Below are 11,708 nucleotides of genomic sequence, written 5' to 3' on the forward strand. Positions count from 1 at the left end.
GACACTCGCCACAACGGGATGGACCCTGAACACACGGGGCTCATGAGAGAAGCCGGACACACAAGGCCACACAGTGTGTGATGCCACTTATGGGAAACGTCCAGAACAGGCGCGTCCACAGACAGGAAGTGGGTTAGTGGTTGTCAGGGGCTGGGGGTGGGAATGGATGTTATGGGGTGATAAAACAGAAGTTTTGGAATTAGATAGAGGTGGTGGTTGTACAGCATTGTGAATACACTCATTCTCCCCAAGTTGTACACTTTAAAAGTTAATTGCATATTCTGTGATTTTCACATTAATAATAATATAAACAAAGAGAAAAAGACCATGATGCCCCACCCGGCCTCACCTCTCCGGCCTGGTTCCTCTCCCACCCACACCCTATTCCACCCAGATTCTCCAGGGAATTTTCCAGTTCTCCCCCCTCTTTTAGGCAGAACAATTTCTCTCCCCATGTCTGGCCACACCAAGGCATGTGAGCTCTCCAGATCCATCTCGCCAGCTTTCTCCGTTCCCTCCCCAGTCCCTCAGCACCAGCTTTTCTTCATTCCCTCCTTCCATGAAAAGCAACAAGGTGGATCTCACAAAACAAATACAGAAATACATACACCAGGTACTTGGTTGTGGGGGAAAGCCAGGACACCCTGATGGTTTAATTCTTTTCTACAGGAACATGGTACATGTAAACGGATAGAAAAAAACCATGTCCAGCCTCCAACATCTGTTTTCCCTTTGCCCATCCATTAGGCAAATAGCCTGTGTTTTGGATTTTCAGTCATGACAGAACTCCACTCTGGTCCTAACTTCTGTGTTGGTGAAAATCTGGCCCATCTGCCTCTGCCACAAAGAGCAGTGGGCTAAGATTGCACTGGACTTGCATACTGCCTTGCGGAAGCTCCCCCAAGAAGTCAGCAGGTCAGAGTCAAGTTTTCTTTAATGAAAAGAGAACAAAGCTGAACAAAAGTCTGGGTTGAACAGTCATGCCACAGGCAAGGACCCCCACCTCCCATGTCCCCAGCACGCTTCCCACCTGCCCCCAAGGACAGCTCCTCCTAGGGAACAATAGCAGCAGAAATGGAGCCTGGGTCCCTGGCAACAACATGCAGAGGTCCACTCTGCCTCTTGGGGGCGCTAGATGCTCTGCAGCATGCAGAGAGCATGGAGCAAGTGCTGGTGGGCAGCTGGGGGACAGCCATGGCTCCGAAGGACACCCAGCGGGTAGGAGATGCCAGGCTGTCCTCGTTCCCAGACTGTGAAGAGCAACTCCTCACCACCCCCACTCAGCACCAGCTGAGCCTCATCTCCACTGCAGCTGACCTGCCAAGGCAAGGAGCCAAGGTCAAGAGGAGAAGGGTCCTCTGGGCCTGCCCCCAGCCTTAGACCTCCAGGGAGAAGGACAAGTGTGGACAGGAGATTTAAAGCCCCCTGACCTGGGTCTCAGCAGCTGCCCGGGGTTCTCCCAGAGTCGGGAGCCCAGGGTTCCACTACAGAAGGGGAAACTGAGGCTCAGGCGGGACTCCCCTGCCCATGGTCATCCCACTCTTAATCCTGGGACCTGGGGAATTCCAGCCCCACACCACGTACCAGTTTCCTCAGTGCAACGTCACCTAAACAGGGAAGGCTGTTTATCCTAGTACAAAAATTTTTATGTAATAACTTTTTAAATTATTTTTTTAAAGATTTCATTGGGGAAGGGGAACAGGACTTCACTGGGGAACAGTGTGCACTTCCAGGACTTTTTTCCAAGTCAAGTTGTTGTCCTTTCAGTCTTAGTTGTGGAGGGTGCTGTTCAGCTTCAAGTTGTCCTTTCAGTCTTAGTTGTGGAGGGCGCAGCTCAGCCCCAGGTCCAGTTGCCGTGGCTAGTTGCACGGGGCGCGGCCCACCATCCCCTGCGGCAGTCGAACTGCCAACCTTGTGGTTGAGAGCCCGCGCTCCAACCAACTGAGCCATCTGGGAGCTCAGCGGCAGCCGTGTTCAACGTTAGTTGCAGGGGACGCAGCCCACCATCCCTTGCAGGACTCGAGGAGTTGAACCGGCAACCTTGTGGTGAGAGCTCACTGGCCCATGTGGGAATCGAACCGGGAGCCTTCGGAGTTAGGGGCATGGAGCTCTAACCGCCTGAGCCACCGGGCAGACACCTGTAATAATTGTTTTAAATAATAAAATATCATATGGTACTGCTTTGGAAATGTTTTAGGACGGGCTCTGATTGCTCAGAAATTGCCGGGGCTGCTCAGGAAAACCTCAACTTCAAAATGATTCAAGGAAATGACATTTTGAAAGCTGCTAAATGCACACACGAAGATGACCCCGAATTACATTTTGCTGTCATTTCAACACATTTTATTTTCAATTTTGCAGTGTTTGTGTTTGGGAGTCAATACTTTGTTCCCCCCCACAGGAGCCAACTGTTTTCTGCGCCCCCACCCCCGCAACAGTGTGCCCTGGAACAGCTAGTGTGGTCTAGGGGGCAGGGTTGCTCCCCACCTGCCGAGCCCCGGAGGCCCTGAGCCTGAGGGCGCATGCTCACCTGCACTGTCCAGTCACTGAAGAGCAGCAGCAAGGCTCACCTGGACACAAGGCAACGCAACAGGCGTAGGCTGGGGCTGGCAAGCGGGGTGGGCATGCTCAGGGCCCCCTCCTGTGGAGAGACATAGCCACAAGGGCCTCAGGGCTGTGACGTCCCCACCTGCTGGCCCCACCAGCCCTCACCTCTTGCAGCCGCTGCTGCATGTAGCCCGCGAAGAGTCGCAGGAAGGCCAGCTTGGCACCCAGGGGGCTGGGCACGTCCCTCAGGGTGAATGTTTGTACCTTCCCCCGGTCGGGCATGTAGCAGACTTGGCTGTGGGCAGGGGCACAGGGCGGTGCCAACTGTCATGGCCTCTGTCCTAGGCACCTCACACCAGGACACCTTCCCAACTAGCCACACCCTCTTAGATGGTGGCTTTGAAGACCAGCTCTACACTGACTACCCCTCTCTGTGCATCCAGCCCTGGCCCCTCTCCTGAACTCAGACCCTGGAACGGTGGACTCAGCCTGTCCATTGAGACCTAGATCAGCCCCCAAACCCCCCTTTCTGCCATCTTCCCATTCCGCCCTGTGGCTGCTCCATCCTTCTCGCCTGCAAACTCAGTCCAGATTCCAGGCCCCTTGCATCTCTCCTTGGCCACCATCCCAGTTCAAGTCACCACCATTGCCCAGCTCACTAGTGCAGCCACCTCCCTGCTGGTCCCCCGCATCACTCCTGCCAGAGAGATTGTTAAAAGTGAGTCAGACCCCTCCTTCGTGCCCCAACCCCAACAGAGGCCTTCAAGGCCACTGCCTTCACATCCTGTCTCCCCTTCACTCACTCTGGAGTTCCCACTATTTCTCAAACCTACCATCCTCAGTCCCATCTTGGGAGCTTTGCACATGGTATGCTATTCCCTGTGCCTAAAATGCTGTTCCCCACAGGCTACATCTCGTCATTCATGTCTTGCCCGAACATCACTTCTTCAGAAAGCCCCTCCACAACCACACTGTTGAAAGCCACCTCCACCCCACAATCTGTCACCTGACCCAGATCATTTCCTTTAGAAAAATGCCACCTGAAATTAACTTAGTCATTTGTTTACCATTGTTCTCCCCCACTGGGCAGTGAGTGCTTATAGGTGTGCCCAGTAGGTACTTAATTAATGCTTGAGGAATGAAGAAAGGCAAGGGGAGAGCCTGGCTCCTGAGGGGACAGGAGCCCCGTGACCTACCCCCCTGGGGGGTGCAGGGCCATGTGGGTGCTGTCCCGAAGCAGGACACCACTGCCCCCGCCCGCAGCTGGTAGCCAAAGCAGTACTTGCTGGAATATTCCACCCACTTGGGGGCTGAGAGGATGGGCTGCTGCTCTCCCCGGGGCTCCTGTGCAGCTGGGCACAAAGATGAGGTGAACTGAGTAGGTGGTTCCTGTGAGGCCTGGGTGAAGGGACTGCGTGGGCACAGATTTCGAGAAAAGTCCAAGGAAGAGAAAAGCAACTCTCGCCTGAAGGGGAGGACATGAGGATCATGGGCTCCCTGTGGGGATGAGCAATTCTGAAATGCTTGCAACGCCCCAAACGCCGTAAGGCTCTGCTTTATTTCATTAATTGTTTTTGTCTTAGAAATAAAAAGTCTCTCAGTGCCATGTGGGCTCCTGCCTTGGACCCCGGGAGAGAGAAAAGGCATCGGTGGGAAAATGGGAAATCCACTGGTCAGGGGCAGACAAACTGCTGTCTTCACAGCTTCTCAGAAAGTTGATCTCAAGTTATTTTTTACTGTTTATTTCAAATGTTGAAATAAAAGTTGGCTCCAGTTGATTCAAGACAAGCTTCAAGTCTGGGGTCCTTCTTGTGCTACACAATAGGGGAGGCTGAACAAAAGAGAAGCGAAATGGATCTCCCAGGAAAGACAAGGAGTGGGGCTCCCTCTCCAGGTGGGGCAGGACACGACAGATGATAGAGGTCGAGGGGCGGGAGAGAAAGAGAAGTTGGGGCTCCAGGACTCTGGGACATGGGACAGGGTCCCATCTTGGGTGTGACCAAGGTCACGGGCTCGGGGTTGAAGTTCTGATGTCTCATTTCCTGCCTTCACTTTTCTCAGTCTCCTCTCCGGTTCTCAAACAGGACTGCATTTCAAATTGCAAAAGCCCAGACTCCGAAAAGAGGATGCCCCCCCCAGAACCCTCCCCAACACTTCACTCAAAATAAAGTCATCGAAAACAGGTCTCAGAAAGTTCTAGAATTCTCACACAAGGACAGCCTGTATCATTCTATAATCAACCTCCTTTCACAGGGAAGGCAACTGAGGCACAGAGGGTTAAGTGACTTGCCTGAAGTCACTGCGTCCTGAAGCCTCCTTCAGCCCTGTGTCCTGCTGGGAGTCCCAGAAATACCCAGGGGGAGTCTGGATTGGGACAGGGCACTTTTCCTCAGAGATTAAGAGACTGGGTGGGTCCTGTGGGCTGGGCTGGGCTCCTACCTGGGGGCCCAGGGTTCAGGCAGAGCTGTAGCTTTCTGATGGCCACCTCTACCTCCTGCCTCGGGCTCCCCTCCGGTCCTGGGGAGACAAATCTGTGTGGGTCAGGGAGAAAAGGGGAGAGGGGCCCCCACCACAAGGGGCCCCTCCAACCAGTGCCACTCCAAACTCTCACATTCAGGAAAATCTTATTTTAAATCCAGAGAGGTTCCAGACATCACCCACAGTTGAGGCTGTGAGAGGGCCCTGATCCTAGCAAAGTAGGGTCTTTGCCCTCCACCTGTAGACCGTCACTCCCCACCCGAAGCCCCCACCTAGGACAGAGGCTGCTCACCAGCTGGGTCACTCTGGAGGGTCTCTTGGGTGAGCAGGTTGATGGGGACCTCGGGATCGGGAGCGTCTCTCTCCAACAGGCAGGTCTGGGGAGGGGAGTAGCAGGGATGAGGGGCAACCCCAGCCCCTGGGGGAGAGACCTGAGATGAGTGAAGGGCTCTGGCCTCCCCACTCTGAAAACCTCCAACTTTCCCCTCTGCCCAGCCCTGCTGTGAGGGAACCCGCGTTGTTTCCTCACCATGTCCCCAGCCCTGAGCCCTGAGCCCTGAGCCCTGAGCCCTGACCTCACTGCACCCCATGGTGTCAGGGTCCGAACCATCTTCTCCTGGACCTGATGGCTCATCAGGAGTGAAGGGGCCTGAGGAAGACACAAAGAATTTTGGGGGTGCAGAATCTGGCCCCATACAGGGGGGGCATCTGCCATCCTCATCCAGCTCTGCCACAGATGTGAAGTCACAGAGCAGGTGAGAAGCATGACAGTTGTGTGAAGTACAAGACAGGTGTCAGACAGGTAGGAGCAGGTGAGGAGAGGGCAGGGCAGGTACTCACAGGGTGGCAGGCACTGGTTCAGCAGCAGCTGGCCCACCTTCTGGAAAAGCCTGCCCAGAGGCTGGGAGATGGCGAAGATGGGCGGGCTGTGGCAGGAGTGGGGTGGCAGCCGGTCTGGAGTGAAACCCTTCGGAATGGGGCATTGGGGGTTAGCACTCTGCTCAGGCTGCTGGGCTCCTGAGCACCTGGGGGTCCGGACCCTCCCTGGGCCTTGGCTGACATGGCCTAGAGAAGGCCCGGGCATTCACCACCTCCTAGACACTTACACACCTGCGTGAAGAAGTCGTCCTGCAGCAGGCGGTCCAGGCTGGGCCGCTCAGCTGGGTTGGGTGCCAGAAGGCGGGCGATGAGGCGGCGGGCGTTGGGTGACAAGTGGGCAGGCTCAGGGTAACGGCTATCACGGATGTTCTGATACATCTCTGACAGGGGAGCCGCCACGAAGGGAGGGGCACCAGTCAGCACCATGTACCTGGGCGGGGGTCAGGCAGGAACCTGGGTGCCTGCTGGTATCTGCCCTGCGCTGGCCACACCCGGCCATACCTGCCCACACTCCCCTGCTCTGGACATGCTGCCTATCCATCCACATTCCCATACCTGCCGCACATCTCCTCACACCTGGCCATTCCTGTCTGCTCAGTAGACACCAGCATCTGTTGGTACACCTGCATGCACCTGACTTACACCTGTACACACCTCCATGCACCTGTTCAATTCTATTTTATGCATGCTCACACCTGCTCCAGCCTGCACGTACCTCATACCTGCACAGATGCCCTGATCGCCTCTGCACCTAGCACGTGCACATGTGTCTACCCCTCTGCGCATGCTCAAACATGTCCTCCCTTGCATATACACGCCTCCATATGCCCTCCTCATGCCTGCGTGCTCAAATGATGGCAGGTGCATGCTCCCACCGCCCCACACCTGCACATACCTGTCCACATCTGTGGTGTATGTGCTCACACCTGCCTGTACTCCCACTCCACTTCCCCTGTACATGTTTATGCCTGTCCTTACCTCTTTGCATGCTCCCACCGCCCCACACCTGGCACCAGCTGGCCACTCCTGCCCGCTCCCCGGGCCTGGATTCCCAGGGCCCCACTCACATTATGCAGCCCAGGGCCCAGATGTCCGACTGGCAGGAGTGCCCATTTCTGGAGACGACTTCAGGGGCCAGGAAGTTTGGGGTCCCACAGAGCACTCTGGAAGAAGTAATGGGGGGCTCAGGAAGGCTGGGGCCCCTATGCCAAACCGGGTTCACCTATGTTCACCCAGAGAGACTGCCCAGAGCCTCCCTCTCACCTGTGGCAGCGGCCCCCAGGCCCCACCCTGGCAGCCAGTCCCAGGTCCCCGATCTTCACCTCCATGTTCTTGTTCAAGAAGAAGTTACCTGTCAGGTGGGGGGAGAGGCACAGGTAGGGCGTGAGGGAGAGAGGCACGGGCGTGGGGATAGCCTCACCTCAGCTGCGCCGTCCCCAGGGTTTCCCAGCCCACACTCACTGAGCTTCAGGTCCCGGTGCACAATACGCAGCTGGTGCAGGTAGCGAAGGCCACTGACCAGGCCCCGCATGTAGTAGCGTACCTCAGGCTCTGTCAGTGTCTGCCGTGCTTCCAGCACATGGGCCAAGGACTGTAGGTGACCCGCAGGCCACAGCGCCAACACCGAGGAGACATAGGTGAGCTCAGGGGGACTTAAGTGGGCAAAGTGAAGTCAAGGAGTCTATGAAATCACAACTAAATTCAACTGGGGTCATGAGGCATGGCGGACACAGGAGGGACACAGGTGAGCACAGCTGTGCTCGGGAGGACCCAGGTAAACAGAGGTGAGTATGAGACGAGCCTGGTGACCACGGAATAAATTAGGCACAGGTGCACACAGGCGAGCCTAGGATGAGCACAGATGGGCCTGGTGTGGGCACAGGTAGAAACAGGTCAGTACAGATGGACACGGGTGGGTGAAGATGAGCATAGCAGACACGGAGGGTGAGGCACCTGGCGGCTGCAGTATTCCAACAGCATGTACACGTGGTCACGGTCAGCGAAGTGTCCATGGAAGGCCACGATGTTGCGGTGTCGCAGGCGGCTGTGCAGGGCGACCTCTCGCGCTACCTGCGGGCACAGCCCCACCTGCACACATTCGGCATGTGGTATTCCCCTCCATGGGCATGCAGCCTACCGTCAAGGGCAGGGACCTCTCCGGGGACCCACTGTGGGCGTGGGGACCCTGGGCACTGATGGGCGGGGGTCATACCTTCCCACAGGGGTGCAGACGCCCAGCTCCTGCCCTGCCATGTGGCACCACCTTGAGTGCGAACACGGCACTGGTGGACATGTCGGTCAGCTTGTAGCAACGGCTGAAGGCGCCCTTCAGGGAGCGGATTCGTGAGCTCAGTGTTCAGGTGCACACATGTAGGTGGCCAGGTGGCCAGCCCTAGTCTCTCTCTCTCTCTCTCTCTCTCTCTCTCTCTCTCTCTCTCTCTCTCTCACACACACACACACACACACACCCTCATACTTGGACACACAGTGTAACACCCGGGCTCACACAAAAGCACAGGGACACATCTACTCAGAAGGCACAGAAAGCAGAGAAATGTGTAACACGTTTAGACACACACCTGGAGACAACACAACAGAGTCTAAACAAAGGCACCGAGTCTGATTACACGCGCAGGCACACACTCACACCCCTGGACCCACAACCCCACACTGCACAGCGAGTCAAGCACTGGTTCCCGCCACACAATGCACGCCATACAGAGGAGCAACTACAGACCAGGCTCCCAGCCCGACGCCAGACCCCAAACTCGCGCACGCGACACACGCAGAGACAAAGCCCGGGGTGCAGCCGGTAAACAGGCCGGACGCACGCCGGCTCTTCTGCCCTCACGATCGCGTACGCACAGCCCACCTGCCCATCTGGGACCCCCGCCTGGCCCGGCCCCCTGGCTGCGGACTCCGGATGCCGGGGTCCCCACCTTGCCGATCAGCTTCCCGCGCTTGTAGACGCGCCCCGAGCTCGGGTCACGCAGGAAAGTGGAGACAGGCGGGCGGCAACTGCGCCGCCTCCGCAGCCCGGGCTCCATCCCGCGCCGGAGCCTGGCGGGTGCAGGGCGCGGGCACTGGCCTCCGGCTGGGACCACCGCGCCGCGCCGCTGCACTGGGGACCGCGCCGCCGGGGGCTCATCTTATTGGCTCGGGGGAGGGAAGAGGGCGGAGCCCAGACGCTCAGGGGCTGGCGGGCTGCGGGAGGGGGCAGGTGCGTGGGGGGCGCGCGGGCGTGCGGGGACGTCCGGCTGGCGGGAGTTCCAGTGACTAGAGCGGCGCTCTCTCAGGGCGCGCCAACGCAGCGCCAATCTGGTGCGCTCAGCCCTCTGGCTCTTTCAATCCTGCGCCTCCTGCCAACTGAGAACTGTCAACACGCCCATTTTACTGAGTGGAAAACTGAGGCCCAGAGGGATTGTCTCATTCTCTCGTAGGCCTCCCAGGGAAAGGCGTGTGGGGTTGGGGGCTTGGCGGCCTTACCCCAAAGTGCACTTGAGATGTGAATTCTAGTTCTGAATGTGTGGGTCCTCCCTGCAGATGGGTTTCTGGGGCCCACATGGTACTTTGGGACTTGATCACCTGAGCACAGCGTTAGCGTTGGGAGGGTTGGGGGGGGGGCGCGGGAGAGGTGAGGGTAGGGGGTGCGGGGGCACAGCAGAATCCAGAGGAGAGAGAAACCCAGTATTTCTGGGACTGGGACTGGCTGGGAGGGGAGTGAGACCTGAGGCAGAGACCCAGGAGGGGGCACCGCTCCAGGTTGGGAGGTGTCACATGAGGGATGCCCAACAGTGAGAAGGAACAGAATTAGGGGACTAATAGGTGGACATGGGGGTGTGACTCCCAGCAGGGGCAGCCAAGGAGAGACAGTTGAATGGGAGGACAAATGGGCGGGCTTAGGTCCCTCTTGACATTATGGGGGCATTTCTGAGCTGTAGCCCAGACTCAGGTCTAGATGCTTTCCTTGCATTCTCTCCTTTTGATGACATGGAAACTGACCTGTCCCCATTTTACAGGTGAGCACACTGAGGCCCAGGGAGGTTAAGTCACTTACCTAGCAAGGAAGGGACAGCACTGGGTTTGAATCCCAGCAGCTGCCTCTGGCTGCCTCCGTATTAATCCCAAAATGTTACATAACACAATGAATGGGGAGGGGTTAGCAGGGCTCCGTGTGGCTGGAATCAGGCCTCGGAATTTTCCAGAGACCGGATTTCAGAATCCAACCCAGCCATGCCACCGGGGACAGGAAACACCTTCTGAGTTGTCATATGGTCACTTGGCATGTCAAATGGGGGCCCCAGTACATTTGATGGAGCAAGACTCAGGAACCTTTGGTGGGGAAGCCTCGGCACCAGAGCCAAGTGTTCCAGGCCAATGCAAGAGGACAGCTTGGCTGTGACCTGGGAGCCCAAGTCACCTGCTAATTAGAACCCGGCATAGTGCAACAGAAGATGGGCCCCGGAGGGGCCTGTGGATCTGAGCTGTCACGTCACTGTCACCTGGAAATCCACGAGGGCAGACAGCTGGTCCCTTCTCAATAGCACACCTCCATCTGCGTGCTAATTCAGGTATTTGATAAGCACTGACCCACGTGGGGAACCTGTGCTGGGATCTGCATGCTCAAGACAGACCTGCCCAGCCCTCATACAAAGATTACCAGGAGATCGTCCAGACTTAGGGGAGTCAGGAAGCTGGGGTAGGTCCCAGAGGTATGCATGCGTAAGCCTTCTGGGCAGTGGCTTGTGCCAGAGGTAGGTGTTGTTCTTAGCCCTATGTCACAGATGAGGAAACTGAAGCTCAGGAAGTGATATGCAGGCCCAGAGCACTGGGCTGTGGCCGAGCCCCATCAAAAGGGTAAGTAAGTGGGGCCAGAGCCCTTGCTGCCCCAAAGTGTCCCTCCAGCCCCACAGGAGGGCAGGCAGAGCCCTCACGCTGAGGTGGGTGGCTGAGCCCACTGAACACCCAGAAGCCTCCTGGTGGGAATAAATCAGAAGTTCCTGGCGGGCGCCACACAGCCTGCCTGTCAGCTGACACCCTCTGCACAGACACCAGTCTGCCTCCTTCCTGGCCGCCCACTGGGTTTTCCTGGCTAAGCTTCCACAACAGGGCCGAAGAGATCTCCAGTTCCCAGCCTGCACCCCCTTGAGCAGGGACCCTCTCCCCCAGCCCTCTAGAATGAAAAAACTAGACTAAAACAGAAAACAGCTGTTCATAACAGCATGATTCACAACAAGAGGAAACAACCTGAATGTCCATTGACAGATAAATGGATCAAATATGGTCCATCCACACACTGGACTGTTACTCAGCCTTAAAAAGGTTGGACATTCCGACACCTGCTACAACTTGGATGGACCCTGAGGACATTATGCTGAATGAAATAAGCCAGACACAGAAGGACAAACACCGTGAGGCCCCCCAGAGAAGTCATATTCACAGACAGGAAGTAGATGGTTGGGGCCAGGGGTTGGGGAAGGGGAAGGGAGTGTTTAATGGGGACAGAGTTTCAGTTAGGGGAGATGAGAAAGTTCTGGAGATGGATGGTGGGGATGGCTGCACAGCAGTGTGAATGTGCTTAATGCTACTGAGCCATGAGCTTAAAGTGGTTAAGATGGTAAAGTTTGTTATGTGTATTTTGCCAAAATAAAAAAAGGAAAAACAGATTAGATTCCCCAGCCCACCCCATCCCCTAAAAAAAATCCACAGCCTGAGGAGGCTTACTAAAACCTCCATTTTACAAATGAGCAAACTGACGTGTAGTTTGGGTGCCAATCCCAGGATCAGTTTTGCAAAGGGGCAGG

At 56.5% G+C, this 11,708-nt stretch overlaps 1 protein-coding gene across 5 annotated transcripts; it reads right to left on the reverse strand.

Moving 5' to 3' along the window:
* Positions 1-917: 917 nt before the first annotated feature.
* PLK5 (polo like kinase 5 (inactive)) lies at positions 918-9,063 on the reverse strand. Of its 5 annotated transcripts, none has more exons than XM_081076451.1 (13): positions 8,844-9,063; positions 8,117-8,230; positions 7,858-7,992; positions 7,366-7,495; positions 7,168-7,255; positions 6,972-7,067; positions 6,136-6,334; positions 5,866-5,992; positions 5,601-5,674; positions 5,318-5,402; positions 4,987-5,064; positions 2,531-2,641; positions 918-2,138 (listed from the first exon to the last, which is right to left on the reverse strand). In XM_081076451.1, the coding sequence occupies exons 1-12, from the start codon at positions 8,949-8,951 to the stop codon at positions 2,544-2,546; spliced, it is 1,332 nt and encodes a 443-aa protein (XP_080932577.1). In that variant the 5' UTR covers positions 8,952-9,063; the 3' UTR covers positions 918-2,138; positions 2,531-2,543. The 5 variants fall into 5 exon arrangements, with proteins under 5 accessions (XP_080932577.1, XP_080932581.1, XP_080932578.1 ...); XM_081076455.1 differs by having other exon boundaries at positions 7,858-7,974; positions 8,777-9,024; XM_081076452.1 differs by having other exon boundaries at positions 7,858-7,974; positions 8,844-9,021.
* Positions 9,064-11,708: the final 2,645 nt, after the last annotated feature.

This window comes from Rhinolophus hipposideros (genome assembly GCF_964194185.1).
Source record: "Rhinolophus hipposideros genome assembly, chromosome: 16".
Lineage (NCBI taxonomy): Eukaryota > Metazoa > Chordata > Mammalia > Chiroptera > Rhinolophidae > Rhinolophus > Rhinolophus hipposideros.

Excerpts from the sequence above, each read along its gene's own strand:
- PLK5 (XM_081076451.1), bottom strand. The coding sequence starts at position 8,951 with ATGGAGCCCGGGCTGCGGAGGCGGCGCAGTTGCCGCCCGCCTGTCTCC. Across the intron at positions 8,231-8,843 it reads GCGGGAAGCTGATCGGCAAG|GGCGCCTTCAGCCGTTGCTA; the intron begins GTGGGGACCCCG and ends CGCTCCCTGAAG. Across the intron at positions 5,993-6,135 it reads AGGACGACTTCTTCACGCAG|GGTTTCACTCCAGACCGGCT; the intron begins GTGTGTAAGTGT and ends CCCATTCCGAAG.